The sequence below is a fragment of the Parus major genome, chromosome 1A, assembly GCF_001522545.3.
Source record: "Parus major isolate Abel chromosome 1A, Parus_major1.1, whole genome shotgun sequence".
Classification (NCBI taxonomy): Eukaryota; Metazoa; Chordata; class Aves; order Passeriformes; family Paridae; genus Parus; species Parus major.
In genome coordinates this window covers 36647324-36666783 of record NC_031773.1, presented here as the reverse complement: position 1 = coordinate 36666783, position 19460 = coordinate 36647324, and the positions used below count along the sequence as shown (strand labels likewise).

At 36.9% G+C, this 19460-nt stretch overlaps 1 protein-coding gene across 8 annotated transcripts in view; it reads right to left on the bottom strand.

The window, feature by feature from the left end:
- The window catches only part of NAV3 (neuron navigator 3), a 506339-nt gene that overhangs the window by 63734 nt on the left and 423145 nt on the right, over positions 1–19460 (bottom strand). For all 8 annotated transcript variants that reach the window (XM_015628501.3, XM_015628495.3, XM_015628497.3 and 5 more), the window contains one exon: positions 2235–2373. In XM_015628501.3, the coding sequence (XP_015483987.1) occupies positions 2235–2373 (139 nt within the window). The remainder of the gene's footprint in view (positions 1–2234; positions 2374–19460) is intronic.

Sequence of the window (19460 nt, the reverse complement as noted above, 5' to 3'; positions counted from 1 at the left end):
TCCTGCTTGCCTCTGCCCCACTTTAACAGCAAAAATACAGCACTGCTCTCAGGTATCACCAACCTAAGAGGGGCTGCAAAATGGATCACATTGAGGGAGAGGCTATTTGTTACTCTGTGCTGTCACAGCTCCTTCACTGAGGACCCCTCTGGGGCTGTTTCCTAAGCACTGCAGTCATAAGGAGGATTTACACCGATTAGATGACCCACAGAATAATCAGCTCCTGTTTACATATTTGCCAGCTGAGGTGTACAAAATACAAAAGCTCTCTGCATTTCCATAATTACGTATGTGCTTTGGATATGCTAGCACAGATTATGGGTAAGGATTAATAGGAAAAAAGCCCAAGCAAATATCTACAAAAATATTGCAGGGTCCTTCAAAAGAGAGTTTTCATTAAAGGTATTGTTACAACATATGTAGCGTGTAACAACATGTTCTCAGACATTTTACCATAAATGAATGACTGTAAACATACAGTCATACATTTTTAAAGCAAACTGCACAATTTAAAAAAAAACACAAAAAGGTTAGCCCTATACTTTCTAAAAGCCTCTCTTCACCATTATAATTCTTTTACTAAGAAAAGAGCAACAAAATATGCAATTTCTGCCTCAATCTATTGCCAGCCTTTACTGCTCCAATCGCTTAAAAAGATTGAGAAAGGGATCTCTGTGTTGCAGTATATCTAAGACCTGGAAAAAAGCTGGCAAAATGAGTATTCTGTTTATCTCAGCTTCTGACTGAGATTGCCAGCTAGCATGGAATACAGCGAGTTCTGCTTAATGTGCCTGGTAAAGGCACACCTGATAAAGGTCTTTTCCTAGTCTTTATAATAAAAAGAAACTCTAGCATGAAAGTAAAATTTGAAAATGAACTGCATCTCTGTGTATTGCTGAACAATTTGAAAATAAAACACAGGCAGCTAGAACACGAGATAATCCAAATGAAAACAAAACTACAAAGAGTGAAATAGTCAGCCTGAGATTTCCCAGTCCTGATGATTATGCAGTGGAAGAAGTAAGCCAGAATTAGCTGGCCATCACTGTTGATGTGAAAGGGAAGAGGCTGATCTCCAGTTAGCAGCCATGGAAGTCCCTGATGGAGTGGGAAAGACAATGGTAAGGACTGAAGAATGCTGGCATTTGAGTGACCATCATTACATGAGTACAGCATTGGTCTGATATGTGTCCTGTTGGAGATTAAAGTAATTTTCACTCCAAAAGTAACTATATTTGCCTGTTGTCTGGGGGAAATGACAAATATATGTTTTTCTCCTGCTCACTGAGTCTGCTACAATGTGCATCTAAAAAACAGACCTCTGAATGGCAGACACTGGCCGCCCGGAGGAGTCTAAATGGAATCAGAAGTGTCAGTCTTGTGTCCTGAATACTTAACATCAAATCACTGGAGGCAGCCACTCTTCCTCTATGCTGAGTGGTCAGTCTCAAGGTTCCTTGCTTGCAAACAGGAGATGACATGGCAGAGAATACTTTCCTACTGAGACAAACTTTTCTGGATTTATTTCTTTTTTGAAGGGAACAAAGTCGTGCAAGGATTCTGTATTGACTTCTCTTATCACCTGCAACTTTGAGGGAAGCTGGTAAGAAGTGCTTGGATACCTGCCACAAGAGCTTCACATACACAGCCACACACACATATCTATTATGTATATGGTTTGTGGCTGTATGCTATTAAGAACTCTATTTTGACACTATGCATTGTCAGCTTGCATTGATGCTTTCATCCCTGGACCTAAGCAGGGACATGGCAATCTCTGCCATTTGAAAAGAAAGTACAGCCTGTATATTTCTTCCCTAATGTGTTTTAGCTCATAAAAAACAAAAAATACATTATTTTTATTGTGTTATCTGTTGAAAGAGATACTCCAAATGGGATTACGTGAGTAGAAATCCACGATCACAGATCCAATCATATTGTGTTAGTTTTGTGTCAGGGGGCAGAAGGGGTTTGGGACCAGTGGGGGCTCCACAGGGTGGGCAGAGCTGAGTCTCACCAGCCAGCACCTTCAGCAATGATGCTGAATTTGGAATGTCAGCCTACAACCCAAGGTTGGGTCAATGGAATCTGTGGCTTCTCACATTCAGGTGTAATAGAGGTTTTTGAAAGATATGAATGCTTTATTTGTTTAAAGGCATTGATACCAAACTTTTTCTTTTTGTTATCCTGCGTGCTTGGGAGGTGTTGCAACAAATGGCAACAGAGCTACTCACCTGGGCATGAGTGTTCTTTCTTGAAGAGGCTGTTATGTTGGAATAAGAGCTGACAGATGAGGTGGTATTCAAATCATCTGTGCTGAGGTTGTCAAGAGTGTCACTGAGGCCACTGCTAACTGAGCTGCTGTCATCCCAGCTGCAGAGAAAGGAGCACATCTACTTTACATACTGTGTCTCAATAGGCAGAAAACATCTCAAGATCAATAGTTGTGATTACTTATTTTTCAAGTGATTTACCAGAAAATTTTCAGTAATATTTCCTGAGGTACAGTGAACAATTAGTCTTCAGACTAATTATTCACTCGCAGTCAAGTGGTTGCTTGTTCAGTTAATGAAAGATGCAGGTGTCCTTAAAAAATTAACATCAGGTCTAAGTATAAGTCATTAACAGTTTGTTTCATGCTTCATTGCAATCACATTCAGTACACTGGCAGGAAAATCCATTAAGCTTACCTGATATTGCTAATCTAAACATTATTAATGTCTTGGAAAAGACCTGATGAATTGCCAGGCCACATAAAGAGAAAAGGAGTATTTTTTCTTCAGACTACTTCACTGTCAGCAAGAAGCCAGTATTTTCAAAAGTTTTATTTTCTTGTCTTCAGTCTCTGTCATCTAGCTGGTGCAATGTCATTAAAATAGGAATCCCTGAGACAACAGTCACTGGAGCTGACAGAGAATATCTTATACATCTCTGAAGAAACAGTCTGTCAACTGTTTTTCTTTGGGAGATTGAGGCAAAGGATGTAAATGAGAGAGAGGCTGCTCCTACAAAAATGTCATCACCAGTTCTCATAAAAGCTTTGCTTTTGCACAGGAGGGAGGTTGATCTGTATTGCTCAGACTTTTCTCTACAGAATTGCTTCTCTGTGGCATTACACTTGGACTTTTATTTCATTGCTATATACAGCATTCTACTTGCAGTATTTTGCTACATCTCCACCTGTTAATCTTGTTTTGGATTATTCAAAGACCAAAAGTTTGAAAAAAAATTTACTTTATCACTTTCAATGGGATTAATCTCGTATAATTTAAGGTACATAAAAGTTAGGCATCTCATTTATCTAGGTGACCTCTCTAACCAGTACTAAAAGCAGCCTCCTCCAGGAGGGAATTCATCCTGGCTTAAAATGTTTCAGGCTTGTGGGATAAACTGTCCACTGAAGGAGCCTCTTTTTGTCTTTTCCTCTTTTAAAGATGAAAGGGTTGATAAAGTCTCTTCTAGATGTATAACTTCTAGAAAGACAAAGCTAGGTGTTTACACCTGCTGATAAAGTCCCAAACACAAGAGAGTGAATTTTATCCTTGTTTTGGTGTAGCCTTAGGAGACCATTTTTAGAAAAACAAATGTAATTTGATCCCCCAGTTAAATTGAAGCTCAGTACTATTGCCACTAGTCATTCAGAGCAACCAAGAAAAAATATCTGTGAATTCTTATTTTACATTTGGAGTTTTGGGAGACACAGCAGTGACAGGAAACTGCATGGAACAGAATGTGTGCTGATGCACCAGAAAGTTCAGTGCACCGGTCTTGTATCATAGCAACTGCAGCAAGCATTACCTTTCCTTTGTGATAGGTAGAAAATCACATTAGTAAGCCAGCTCAGTGACAAGATAAACGTATTTCAGAGGGCAAGAGTTTATTACAGTGCTGCACTTTCTACTGCTGAGTACAACGACTACAAATAAATATGTCTTCTGCTACATTTCCAGGTGATGAACACATGGGTGATTTAGTAATGAAACTATTATGTCATACATTATAGGCTGTCCACATTCATCTAAGAACCACTTCTGAAACACTAGTCATTTAGGCTGTGCTTTTCACTGTCTAATGTGATGCACAATTTCACTGATGCTAAAAAGCCATTAATAAAACACTGTGTACCACATGGGAACATACCTTTAGAGCAGTGTTAAGACTGAGAACCTTAATGATAGATAAAAACATAAATAATATAGATGTGATTAAGCTGTAGAAAATATATTACCTCATTAAAAGCTGCTCTTTAAAAAAGAAGAAAATCATAAACTAGATTAAAAAAAATATATATATTAGATACTTTCAGAAGGAACATGAGCTTTTAATGTATGACATTCATGTCAAATAATATTTGACCATCAGTTTCCTGAGCCTACCTAAGACCATGGGGATCAAATTTTATCTTCTTTCCCCATGCCCCTTGGTTATCATACTTTGTTTTCTAATTTACTTCATTTTGCACTCCTTTTCCTCTGTAAGAGACTCTACATTTCCTAAATTCTGGAATAGTTCAGCTGATTCACAAATTATAATTATGTTCTCTACAGCTGAAGTTTTCAGGCAAATATTACCAAGATAGTGTTTACTTTTATGGCTTCCCTGTGGTTTTTCACACTCATCACACCTCACTCAGCAGTGGATGATCAGTGGGTTCTGGGGACTCTCATGGTCATCTTGTAGAGAAGATCATTCTTTTACCTCCACTACTGACCTTTCAGAGACATCTCTGTATTTGCTTGGATTTCTTTTTCTCTTATGATAGGTGTTTGAGATGTTTTATAAATTTGGGGGCTTTCATACACCAAAATTTCCAACAATATTCAGTATGCCTATAAAAACCAGGAATATTGGAACCCGTTTTCTTTCTGGCACTTTCTGATGAGTGTTACAGAAACTGATGCCTACTTGACACAAGGTTTTGTATCAGCTTTTGAAAAGACATGGCAAAAACCAAAAACTCCAACAGAAAAGACCATATCAGGTACCCCTTTGTCAATGAAGATTATTGTTTTGATGTATTTTAATGTATTATCCAGACTTGTTTTAACTTGCTCATGAAGATAAATTTTTGTATTTCAGTACTTACTGTTTCTACTTCTACAGACCTCTTTCCCCAAATCAAGATAGTAGAACTTCTATCAGAAAAGTACAATGATAAAGAATTGATAATGAAAATGGCTTGTTTATAATTTGGAAAAAAAATTCTTCATTATTCATATTAATGTATCCTTTAAACTAGTAAACTCATGACAAGAATATCTGATAAAATTATTGTGCATCACTTTGAGATTGAAAACCCATTTGTGGGAGTCTGCAGTCAACTCTAATTTTAATATTCCTTCTTCCTTTCATCACAACAATATTAATTTATATTTTAATATACTGGCTCAGAGTCATCTTTTATTTTTTATTTTATTTTTCTTTTACTTTTCTCATTTTCACACTTCCTACAGAGTCTATGACAGGTCAGGTTAGGTCTGCTGCTCATCAATGCATAAAACCACTTTGTTGTTAAAACACACATTTTAACTACCTATAATGCTATAGAATTTGATTTGTTTTTCTGTGTGTCAGACTCAGGCTGATTTCTTTAAAAGAAAATGTCAGCAAATGGTGTTCAGCTATCTGTGAGACTGAGGTGAAGAGAAAAATGCATTGTTTTGACAAGTTCTGGCAACTTTTTCTTTGAGAATCCCAAGAGGATCTGGAGAAGAACCTTGCTATTCAGCAAGACATAATCTTCTCATTAAGGATATGTATTTTGCTATTTCTAAGAGAAACCTTTCTAAATGTGGGTAATTCATAATCCTCTTCAAAATCACTGCTTGCAAGTGCCTGACAGATTTTTATTTTCAGCAGCTCAGTTCATTGTGTTTTGTCTAAGTTCTAATCAGCAAACAGAGAACAAGCAAACAGCCCAGTAGTCACTGCCCTCATTGTGAATGCATATTCACATATCAAACACCACAGTGTTTGATAACACAACCACATATTTTTTTCTCTGGAAATGTTTAATTAATTTAGTACTTGTAAGAGGTCTGCTTTAGGGATGAATCTGAATTTTGCATTAAGGAAAGATGCCTTCTCTCTTCATTCAAAGAAGCTGAAAATTCTGTAACAAAAGCCGCTATATGAAGCAGGATTGAAGCCTCTGGTGTACCAGACTCCCTGCAATCTGCAAGGTGACTGCTTTAACCAACATTTTTAAATAAATCAGACACCAATAAAGAGCTTCTAATTTACTTCAGTGGTTCGCATTCGACTTGCAAAGATGTAATGCATGGAAATATGTTCTTTGAGCCTACATTTTGCTGCAGGGATACCTTAAAATTTAGGTTACTATCAACTTAAATTGTGTATCAAAACCCAGCACCTCTTTTTTGTCCTGACTATTGCTGTACCTCAGCTTCACACATATAAAATGGAGACAAATATATAGGCACAAATGGTTAAAATGATGGCCACTGTGTTACAGTTTCATTCAAAAACATACCTCATGCCCTCTCACTTTGCCCAGACTCTTTGCAGTAACTTTGCCAATATTCTTTCTGCTTAGATCTGTGCTTTCCTCTGATGTACCAGTTAGGCCAATGAGATCATTTGCACTAGCTAAAGCTCCTAATTCTAGCCTGCATCTTTAAAATCTGAACAATTTTTGCCCATTTTGATGCAAGACATTGTCACTAATTAGTGAAGGTGGCCATGAATACTGCACACATCCCAGTGCTTCACAAATTGCTCCAAATGCTTCAAGCAATGTTTCGACTCCTTGGTCATATCAAATACTCCATAAAGCTGAGAAATCCACAACTTGCTATCTACACAGTTGGTTAGTCTCGACTATCACTCTTTGTCTCACTTTCATTAGTGTGTGCTAGTACTGCAAAGATCTCCTCGTAATAATCCTCTCATTGACCTCCCTGCCACATAATGTTCTGGAAATAGCAAGGTGTCTGAGGGCAAAACACGGTGCTTAACATCAGTATGTAGAGCTGAACAAAGGTTACAAACACATTCCAACAAGTTTCCTCAAATGGAAAGAGAAATTGCACTCAGCTGCGCTCATGAAACTTTTCATTGGCTTTCCTCAAGTATCTGGGTTTTTTTTTGAGTTCACACACTGAAGTATATGAACCAAATGAGGACTATTTTATAAAAAAAAAGGCATTATACATCAGGCAGGCAAGTGATAGAGATATAGGGCAAAGATGCAATTTGACTATAGCCTACATAATGAGGACCCACAGATAATATGCAACACATTTTTCTAGATTTTTGAATGTCTGAAAGTAAAAATGCACTGGAATAGGAGAGCAATGAGTTCTGAAGGCATGTGACAAGAGGAAGTGGTATTAACAATCTGTATTAGCACCATGGATGCCTAAAATATTTACCTTTCAAAGTACTTGTTTCAGAAAATAAAAGCAGTCTAGTTGCAGACAAGAAATGTCAGAGCACTTTGATCATTGGCCATTGTTCCATCCACCCTTCCTGTATCTACTTTCAGCATTTTCCTACAAGCCCTTAAGCTTGCCAGCTTATTGAAGTTCACCATAATGTTAAGCTGGGTCAATGCCTGGAATTTGTTTCAACATTGGCATACTTCATTAATTTTTGAGACCACATCAGGCAAAGTACCTAAGTATGCAAATAAAGAAGATTTTCACAAGAAGATCATTAGACACCACAAAACTTCAATCAGTGTGCTATCATGAATGTCAGAAAGTTATGGTTCCTTCAATGTATCCAAGTCCCTGCACAATTTGATAAGTTGCTTGCATTGTCTTCTTTGGTTCATTACTCATTTTTGGGAGCAGTAACAGGAGTTACAGCTTTCAAAAATACAGCTCTAGAAAAAAAAAACAAAATCTTTCCTCTTAAAGTATTTGTTTAATCAGAATAACTATTCTCTCTAGGGAGTTTTGTAGCTGAATGAAAAGTAGCACTGCCTTTGTCACGTTTTCTACTGCACTTGAAGAGCTTTAGACCAGAGCAGTAGGCACATGCACTTGATTAGGAATGAGAAATCCTTAGTCACATTCTTGCTAATGCCAATGGAACTCACATAGCCCCAGGGACTTCTGTATGAATTTGTGATTCAAGGAATCTGAGCACATTTAGCAAAACAACCTTTATTTGCTTTTTATAGTAACTCTGAGCTTTCAAACTGTGAAGCCCTTTTAAACACTCCTAAATCCTTCATTTCCATGGTGGGTGCCTGCAGGGCGGTGCCCAAGTGTATTTCTCCTGCTGGGGGGAATGGTCTTAGAAGACAAATTAGACAATGGAGATCAGGACACAAGAGTAACAGAAGAGAAACAGAAATTTGACTTCTGAGTGTTTGAGGACATACAAATCCATACTAAGAGCAGATCAGTGGTGAGCAGTAAGGTGTTACCCCTTTCTTTGCCTGCACACAGCTCATTGTTCATGTCAATGAATCCACAGATGATGCAGGTCTCCCTGTCCCTTTCGTAGAGCTTATGGATGTCACTACACAATTTTTCATAGAAACAGTAGTTGTATGAGAAACACCAGAAATTTATTTGATTAGTATAGTACACTTCCATGTTTGCCAAACAGGACACTAGCACAGTAGTCTACTGCACTGGATAGGACTTGGACATCCTCAGTTACACTGGATACTTATTTAAATTATGGAGTTCTAGAAATACAAAACCCCTACATTTAGGTGCCTGTGAGGTGAACAGCTACCTGGGGTGTAAGATAATTTGTGTCAGTGATGTGCAAGGCATCGAAATGAAATGTGAGTTAGGAAATAAAAGGTTGGAGTTTAGTCCCCTAGGTAGTTAACAAACAAAGGCAGGTACATCTGTAGGGTAAGCAGGAAAGACTGGAGAGATAACAGCAAAGTAAAGGACTTAAACTGTATGCCCACAGTAGAAAGTTTGAACTTAGTACACCTTTACTTTACTCCCACAAGTTAGGCCTTACAAGTGGAAGATAGCATTTAAGTGACTTCTACACACTATCCATAAAACAGGGAACAAAATACAAAAACCAGCCTCCACAGCACACTCCATGCAGGTAGGTGGTGATTGCTTCTCTACAGCACACCAGTGAAGTGAATGAATATTAACATGCATTCTAGGCTGCTGCCATGAACTCTCTTCTCTGACACCCATATTTCAGGTCATGTTTCAGGAGAGTAAGGCAGGGTTCAGCTGAATATAAAGATTTTATAGCTACTTCCATAATTGACTTTTGAGAAAAGAAATGATCTCTTAGCTCATTAAGAGGAAAAGATAAGAAAATAATTGGACAGTTTTACTTAAAGCAGCTCCTCACTAACATGCCAATATATCAGCTGGCAAAATTTCTCCTTCAAAGTTCAATTCAACATGAATTAATCCTTTTTAAATCTTCTACTGTGATCTCAGCTGCTCATTATTCATGAAACAGCTACACTGACCCTTCACAGAGATATTCAATAGGGCACAGAGTTTGTAAAATCAATGCTTTCCTTCATTCTACAGACTGTGAGAGCCAAAGCCCAGGCCCTGAATCAACCTAGAAACTTGCAGGAGCCATAAATTTCCCTATAGCTCATACATTCTATGCTCATAGCTAAATGAAAACATGGCCAGCTGGACTCATACTTCACCACTTTTTCCTCAGCAAATGTAATGCATTACTTGTCATACCAAAACAAGGTGACTGCTGAAGCCTTAACCCTGAATTGAGGTCCTTATGGTAGAAAATCATGCCATGTACTTTTCAAATTGGGTGCACTCAGTGTATTCGAAGGAAAATTGTTTAGAGCTAAAAAGAATAGAAAAGCATTTATGCACCTGCTTTAATGCAGTATCACTTTTCAAGGATCTTTTATTTCATGTTAGAAATTTATTTTATAAGAAGTTCCAATTAGAAAATTATATCCCGCTAAAGGAAATACAGCTAGCCCAAGAGCACAATTAAAGCAAAATGGAATTTTGCAAGGTCAGTTAATTTCCATATTCTTCCAAGCATTTAATAAGTGCCTTAAGAAATAATTTGGTTTTAGATCCAGCAGGGAAAAAAAAAAATGAACTGGTGGAGGATTTACATTCCTTGTGATAATGATACATACCTTGCAAAACCTGCATATCCACACCACAGGATCTGAATGAGTCTTTGCCAGAACCCCTTCTGGTTTCCACTTATTTATGAATACAACACTTAATCTAACATGATAGGGACAGCAGAAAGTCATTATCTAGCTCTAAATTCCTAACAGAACATATAAACAATCAGAAGAAGGAACTTTATAAAATGAAATTTAGGCAAGTGAATAAAACAATAACTATCCAACTAGGGAGATATTGTATTTCTGGAATGTACTGGATTGTTTTGGGTTTTTTTTCATGTGAAGCACATAAACAGCAGTTAATTATATTTTTAACAATCTTTGGTAAATAGTAATATATGGGCTGAATCAAGATATAAGAAAGTAATTCTAATTCCATCAAGAGCTGTTGACAATATCATAACAAACCAAGGGAGAAAATATTTTGATGAAATTATCTTCCCACTGCTGTTTGTTTTCTACACACTGGATGCAAGAGATGTTTACATTTTTCAAATTCAGATTCAGACAAGTTAATTAACATTAGTTGAATGAGCATAAATAAACAAAATACAAACTTCCCATGCAGTTCTTCAGAAGTTAAAAAGCAATATAAAGCCCTATTTGTGTTACCTCATCACTTTACAAAGTAAAAATCTCATTCTTCACTTTATATATGGCCTATTTCCATTCCCAAAATTGAAAAGAGAAATGAGATGCCCCAAACATAAAGAAGCATCTCATGGTATCAGCATTGATAGTCAAAGAAAAGTCATACCAAAACCAGCCCCTTAAACACCCTGAGAGAAGCAGAATTTGCCATTCACCTTTGCAAACTACTTCATATGGGAGACAGGTATTGAAATACCAAACCTCTTTATTCAACCTTGTCTCTACAGCATATTAAGAAACCAAACAGATCTTCCTGATAATTGTTCAGAGAACTATTCCCAGTAATTTTTTGTCCAATGTCAAAATCCTGATTAACTGGTAACCTCCTCTGCTGTGTACAGTCTCTCATGCTTAAGCATCTTTGTTGCTAGAATTACCTGTCTTCTTTTTGCTTGTGAGCAGAATCAGGAATCTATTTTTCCTGCACCTGTTTAGACTCAATCTAAAAAAAACCAGTGTACATAACTATGTTAGCAGAATCATAAGTAAATCTGTTTTAATTCTGGTCATGATACTCATCCTGTAAATCTTCATGATGTAGTAAGTCTTAAATCCAGCAGTTTTATACAGATTTGCTGCTGCAGTAAAGCAAAATTTGGAGTGGTTTTGGCTTGTGATGAATATTTGCTACTCCACACTGTCATTTGCTTAGAATTGGAAAATGTGGCAGAGATTAAACCAATTTTTTTATATTTAGTTTGTAATTTCACTGGGGTTTTTTTTAATCATCCTTTAACAAGTGTAGGCTGACAGAGTTAGACCCCCTCTATCCCTGTCACCTGACTGAAGCACTACCTAATAATCTTTTTACCATAACATGGTCTCAGAGTTGGCAGCCTTGCACTGCCATCCAAGTAGAGCATTCCAGGAAGAGCATTCTGGCTGCAGGATACATCCCTGAACACACAGGAACTGTTGGAAAAACAGTGCCTCTGAAACTGTAAAGTGAGTTCAGTCTGGAGCGGGGGGCAATGGGCTTCCTCACACACAACCTTGTGCAAAGTGTTTTTTCCCTGCAGGTACCAAGAGGAGGTGCTGGTTTGTTGAGTTTAGCAATAAGTTGTGACTATGGGAAAAGGTGTTAGTTCAAGGTCTGAAGAGGTTCTTAATAAAAACCTTCCCCTTGAACCTCTTTTGAGAGCTTGATCCACCCAAATATTTTCAGATAACAAGGTAAGCCTATTTCCTGAAGCCTAATAGGATTACTTGTGCTTGCAGTCAGCATTGTAACAACGACCTGTCTGGCAAAGGAAAAGTCGAGCAGAACACAAGGGTCCTTCTTTTCTTGGTATTGTTTGCCAGAATTGTATCTCATACCTCTTGCTTCTTTCCCAAATTTTGCTGAGTAATGACCCAGGTTAAAGCTTCAGCAGAAAGTGGGAAGGGACTTTTCTCCTGCATTTGCATGACCTGGTTTTCAGCATCAGTAAGGAATAAAGGCTTCAGTGGTCACACTCCCTGTGCATCTGGCCTTCAGGGTCTTGCTCATCACTGTTGCCTGGACAAAACTACTGGCTGATTTTAATAAAACTTTGCAGAAAACATAAAGGTCAAAAAATTATTATTTTTAACTCTCAAGCAAATACACAGCCACATGAAGACAGAGGCAAAGCAGAAGTATTTCTAAGAGGAAATGTGCAATATTAATTAAATCAGACAATCATAATTCTATATATAAAATCAGACTGGTTATAAATTAGCAAAACCAAAAGCTTAATGCAATTCAGGTGTATCTGTAGTATCTTTTTAATACATAGGTTCATGGAACATTTTTATTCAGGTTTGAGATTTGGAAATTTTCAAGACCCTCTAGCATTTTTGCCCACAAAGGCCAGGGTGCTGAGTTTAGAAAACACAGATTTCAGAACCTGACTTATTTACAGATGTTTAGCCACCCAAGCATTTGTTTGATATTTGGTATTGTTTTTCAATATCTCAAATGTTCAAGATTTTCTTGCTCTGCACTAAAGGGCTATATTGGAATTTATATTATTGCTTAGTTTAAGATAAATTCTGTTTGAAGGTTTTAATGTTATCTTTAATCCTGACCTGTGCCAGGCTTTTGCAGAAAATCTAAATGCTATTAATTTGCCCCTTATGTTACATGACTGTTTTTCACATGGCTGTTATCAGCAGTCACTGACAGCAACAGTAATTTAATTGTGCTCAGAGATCACAGCTGTCATTGATTCTACCACCAGACACTTTTAAACATATTTCTTATTCCATATGCCAGTGGTGCCCAATCCTTGTTGGTCTCCTAATCTCCTAAAAACTCCCTGTGCCATGTGTTTATCATCTTGCCAATGAGGGTAGGAGCTCACTTATGAAACTGTTACTTGAGGTTTCAACCTAATCCTTGTTCAATTTTTAAGTCTGGGAAAGGCAGGGATTTAGCAGTAAGTTATAGGCCAGATAAACTGCTCAGGTTTCTGGACTATGAAAGAGTAAACTATCATGGTGCTGTGGGGATATAAAGAGAGGTAGAAATTTTCAAATAAAATATAGTTGACAATACAGTATTCTTTAAATAGAAAATTGAACATCCTGCCAAATTTCAAAAAAATATTTTCTTTAAAAATGAAATAGCTTAGGAACAAATTTTTAAATTTCAGTCACTCTATACTTACTTGTTCATACTAAAATCAGAAGTAACTTTCTTGCACAGAGGAAACAGGTGTAATAGGGCACTACATATGTTTTTTATATCTTAGCTTTAAGATGGTTCAATTTACTTCATTTGATATTTCAAATCACTGTGGAAATGATCTAACATTGAACAAAACTACCTTTTAGTAAATTGAAGCATCTTCAATGAAATATTACAACATATACTAGTCATATGAAGAAATGTATGTATATAATAAAATAATAAAGGATAGCACAAAATGGAAACCAAAATTTTAAAAGATAATTTTTTTTTCCTAAATGAAATATATCTGAATTTATCTTGTAACAAACTAAAAATGAAAAACCTTCAAAATTGAATATCAAAATATGAAAAATTCATTTAAAAAGAAATTACATATTTTGATCAAATCTCTAAAGATACACAGCCAAAAAACAATAACCAATTTTTATGCATACTAAACATTATTGCATTCTTCCTAATACAGAGACAGATATTTATTTCTTGGAGGTATTGCTGCCTTCTGTTTTATAAATTTTCTTCAAAGAATGAAGAACCCAAACCCTTTAGAAAGTTGCAGTCCTTTTTCTGGATAACAGAATAATTCCCTTGGCTATTTTTAGCTCAAATTTCAGAGAAAAAGCACATTAAAAGAACCCCTATCAGCTGAAAAGGTGGCTACACTAATGTAGCTCACCATGAGTTCTCCCTTTCCCAGGGATGAAAGTACTGGAATTACTATTATTGTCAGATTGACTGAAAGAGAATAATGGTGCTCATGGATTCAAGACACTTTTGACACAGCTTATTGGTGTGGTGTGAATGGGAGGTTTTAAAAAGGGGACACATTTCTGCCTGTAGACATTTTCAGCAGTAGAAAAATAATGCCTGATCTCCCTGTAGACATATAAATAATTGTCTGAGTGGATTTACTCCCCTAACATATCAAAATCTATCAAAAATTAAAGGAATTCAGTTCTGTCTGTTTTTAATAGATTCTGGAAGATTGGGAAGTAAACTGAGGTCAACACCTCAGTGTTGGGGGCAGAAAAATAATTTTGTGATAGGACCATAGAAGTCATGAATGACAGAGACAAAAGTCCTCTGCTCATTCCTCCCCAGCCCACCACGGCCGTGGACGTGCTTGAGGAAGGCAGCAGCAGACAGAGACCACAGGGGAAGAGATTTTGGCACTTGATGGGCCTTTACTGTCTGTCAAGGCACATGTGCTCTGTCAGTCCCACTGCATCCTGCTGGACACCAGGGACAGGATCTCTCCAGTCAGCTCATTTTTCTGCCTCAGACACCTCATCTCAGAGCCAGTCTAGATGTCCCTCCAAAATGATGACGCTATTGTGCTTGCAAGCAAGACACATTTTAAGTGCAAGTTATCCTTGCAGCTGTCTGAATTTTTAATTAACTTTAGTAATATGAAGAGTAAGTTCAGTATTTATTATTACCACTCGAAAGACCCCAACCCCAGGCAAGCTGTGAAAGTGGGGATGTGGATCTAAAATCATTGAGAAAAGAAAGAATGTATGCTCATTGCTATTTCAGTTTAGTTTTCGTACAATAAAAAAAAAAAACAACCTTAAAGGATAGGCATGAAGCCTGTAGTCCTGATGGAAAGAGAACAGAAAGAGCTAGAATCCTTTTTACCACCTGCTAGGAGAACTGAGAATTAGAATTCTCATCTGGAATGTTGCAGAAAGAATTAGGATGCAAGAAAGGCAACAAAAGTCCTGACAGCAAGAGATTGTGGAAACATGATGGATTGCAGTGGAGAGGAACACCAAGCTCAAATCCTGCATGAAAAAAAGGTGAATGTCACCTACAAAGGTCAGAGCTCTAGACATTAGCAGGGAGTGGAGTTTGGAGAATTGAATTGCTGCATCGTCTCTACCCTAGACACATACAGCCAGACAAAGGGCACTACAGACAGCAGCACAGGGCCTGCAGCAAAAACCCTCCCATACAATTCCAGCAGAGAAAGTAAGTTGTCTTTACATTAGTCAAGTACTTTGTTTACTTACTTTTCACCTGAAATTGCCCTGTTCTCTCCCATTTAACCTAAAATTCAGGTAATTTTTGCTCTCTGACAGACCACATAAAATGATCAGAAGCAGAGGAAATTAAAGGGCAGAGGGTATTGCAGTAGTGAGAACATGTTATGGCAGGCTGAAAACTCTACTGTAAACTTACCTCTTAAAATCCCCAGCACATACAATATGCAGTACTACTGATATGATAGCTCTTCTACAAATAATGAATGCTTATAACATCTAGCTTTCTTCCTTATCAGAAGTCCCCATTTCCATATGTAATCCCCCCAAAATTTCGTTTTCCAGGAAAGATACACTATTATTGGCATAAATACAAAACACAAAACGTCCTAAAATGGTTTTGAAGAACTAAAATTTGAGTAACAGGGTACCTATCTTATACGAAGTAACAGGGTTATTGTGCTAAAATGTAACAGAGAGGACCAACTATGAGAAAAGCAACATTTATTTCAGTATTAAATTGCTAGAGAAATGAATGATGATAACCATTTTTTTTTGCAGTAGTGCAGAAGAAAATCCTGAAAAAAACACCACTCCCTTTTCTGACCATGTTGCTTCAGTTGCTGAAAAGGCAACGGAGCAGCAGTATCACAGAAGCAATTCTTCAATTGCCTTTCTATTTTTTGTGCTTTTTCCAAAGGAGGAGGACACCAGAGAGATCAGTCAAAGCACCTCTGACCTTACTTCACTTTTTGCTAACTTAATAGATATGGTTGCTCTCTTATCCTTCATTTAAATCTCTGATTTTCAATGATTTCCTGTAACATTGCCATTGCAATTCTTAGATTTTTCTAAGAGAAATCCATGTGAAATTCACGTCTTATGCAAGTAATACCATTCTAACGTTCTGACTGCAAGATGCTTAAATACAGATGATTGTTTTAAGTGTGATGGTTAAATGGGTTAAAGATTCATTTTTAATAACAATAGGAAAACTGGATGTTGGAGACGATATATACACACTTTTCCAAAGCCAAGTGGCCATAGGGAGCTCTGTGTGTGGCTTTCCCCTCCCTCGGTTTTACTTCTCTTTCCCTGCTGAGCCACCTGATACATGTACTGGCACACACTTGCTTTTGGCCTCAGATTCATTCTACAGAAATCTAGGCATCAAGCCAAAATGTCACTGTAATTAATACTGGTGAAGAGTGAAAACTAGAGTGCCAAATCAAAGTTCAGGTTGGAAGCCAGTTCCAGTCATTTCCAAACACACTTGTCCAGCTCTTGGCAGGTGCTCCCACATAAAGCAAAGAGAATCTGGTTGTTACAGATAATTACAGAAAACATCACAGGATTACTTCTTGTGACAAAATAGATGACTCCATTGGATTTTCATTCACTTATTCAAGTTTTTCCTCTGAAAAATTGTAAATTTACTCTTTTCTACTCTTATTAAAATGTGGGTATGAGTCAGGCATGGTCTGTCTGCAACAAAGGAAAGCCTAAGAGTCTCCCAAGATTGAAAAGGCACTCAGCCCCCACTTTTGTTGCTGTTACTCTGCTATTAAAAGCATTTGGCTGAGTTGAACATGGCAAGCTGCTGGTTCAGGCCCCTGGTCATTCTCAAATCTGTCAAATGTCATAGCTTACATTTGGGAATGCTGGAGTGTGCATCACTGGAAAATAAACAAGCTATTAAGGGCTCTCCTGTAGATTGTGTAGCATGAGTCCATCTCATTATATCCTTATTCTTTTCCATTATCAAAATAGTCTGTCAGTAGAAGTCAAGATATTTATTTGTTAGCAAAAAAAATGTTGACATCTACTGATACTTCATTCTCTGTTTATTTGCCTTATGAAATTATTTTGATTTTTTCTAACAGTTTTTTGGCTTTTTCCTTGCTTGTTATTTATCGTATAAAACCTTTTCCCAAACTTTGTCTGAAGGAAATTTTCACTATTTTATTTATAGTTCAATTGCTGAAAGTAATTTCTTTTAAAATCCCTTACTTGAAACACTCACAAAAGCGTAATTCTCTTGGGGAAGAAATGAAACAAACTTAGATATAAATCACCTTGACAAATTTTTAAAAACACCTACTGAAAACAATGAAATATATTTCATAAAGCATTGCACAACTAAATACCTGATCCTAGCTGGCCTTTTAAAGGAATTAGAAATTCATAAGGATAATGCAAAGATATGTTTTTAATATTAGAGTAAAAATAAAAGCCCTTTATATTCTAAGTTATAAATGATCCCTAAATATCCTTCCCCTAGGATTAGCATTTTCCTAAGGCTTTCCTTAGAGAATGGAGATTGCCTTTGCTATTAAACTATAACGTAGAGGATTTTCAGCACTTACTTCTGAATGATTCAAAATACAAGTTTATTGATATTATGCAACATCATTTTTCTTTATGACATGTAGGATTTAGGTAGAGATCAAAATTCTCAACCACAGATGTCTAAAACTGTGACACTTAAGCAGTTATGGACACCATCAAATGGCTTGATTTCCCCAGCTACTGCACACCCTTCAGTCTGTTGATAGACAATCTGCCTAAAATTATGGCAAATAATGCATCTGAGCAGAGAAAGCAGAAAGATCTCCTATTAATTCTTTGTTTCTACCTATTGCTCCCAAATATGAGACGGATTAATTTGCCACTTAAATTATCTGAATTAATTTCTTAGCCTCTTTTTATTTTAAAGTTTGAAGGGGGATGAGCTGATTTACTCCAGAGTACTAAGTCTTCATCTTTTATACACTGGTGCTTTTTATTTCTCTGCAGTCAATGAACTTAACAAATACTGAAGAAAATGTAATGAGAAACTGCTGAAATACCCTGTTTAATGCTGCTTGAAAAGATCCTTCCATTTGAAAATAAATAATTTCTGAGTCAGGTTCTGAATGCATAGTACGTCAAATTTGACAGCTTTCCCAAAGAAAAGTTGTGTTTGATGATTATTTTAGGGAATAAAATCTGATTACTATTCATGTTCCAAAACCAAATTCACTGGCTTACAGCTCTTCAAACTAGCCATTTGCTTTCCTCTGCCTTTTTTAATGCATCCTAGGTGCTTCTTGCTGGGTGACAACCAACAAGTAGAAACACAAAACTGCGTTTTCAAGACCACGTCTTCTTTCTGCAATGTCATTAAAATCAGTGGAAGTTTGCAACACATCTTTTAAAAGGTTACTCTCCACAATTGAATTTCCATTTGCTGAATCTATTGAAATCTATTGTGATTTGCAATTGCTCCCCTAAAAATAAGAAAACTAACTTTTACATTGCAACATCCTGCAGTATAACTGGAGTACACAGGGTCAGTAAAAAACCCTAAAATCTGAACATTTTGAATGACTGATGAGAGAGCATACCATGGAGCTGGTGTAAGAAAAAAATCTTCACCTCCCAGATGGAGAAATCCAGCACTGAAAAAAATTAGTCCTCTTAAGTGAGACCAGACCATCAGTTCACCATATTCAGATAGCAGCCTTCATCTCACTGCAGCTTGGTACCATTAAATGCAAATAAAAAACTGGCAATCAATTCTTATTTCTTATATTTCAGGCATCATTTTGCACACTGTCACTTTCTCATGCGCTACCATTTATATATAATGCTCTTACTGAGTATGCAGGCTTCAATGTACAGCCTAGTAAGTTCACAACATGCAGCACTGTGAGAGATAAGCCTTTGAAATGGTGTGACATTTCAGGGTGAACAGCTGAGCCATCATTTTGTTAGCAAGCCATATTTCATAGGCAAGATTACCTTGTGCAACTGAGAAATTGTCTCCTAAGGCCATGACATGCTACACAGTCCTATGAATCTGTCCAGAACCTACACCCCAACAACTAATCATGTAAAGTCCTAAGTAATGAGATCTTCAGTTGTTCCCTTACTGAAAGTGGGACACAGACATTATTAGGATTGAACATGAATTCTCAGTGAGACATAGATGAGAGCAGAATACTCTATGCAATTTCAAAAATAAATTATAACTCAAGAGGAACTTTCCATAGCTTAAAAACCTCTGCCAGTAGAAAAAAATCTATTATTTCCCCTTGCTCACCCAGCA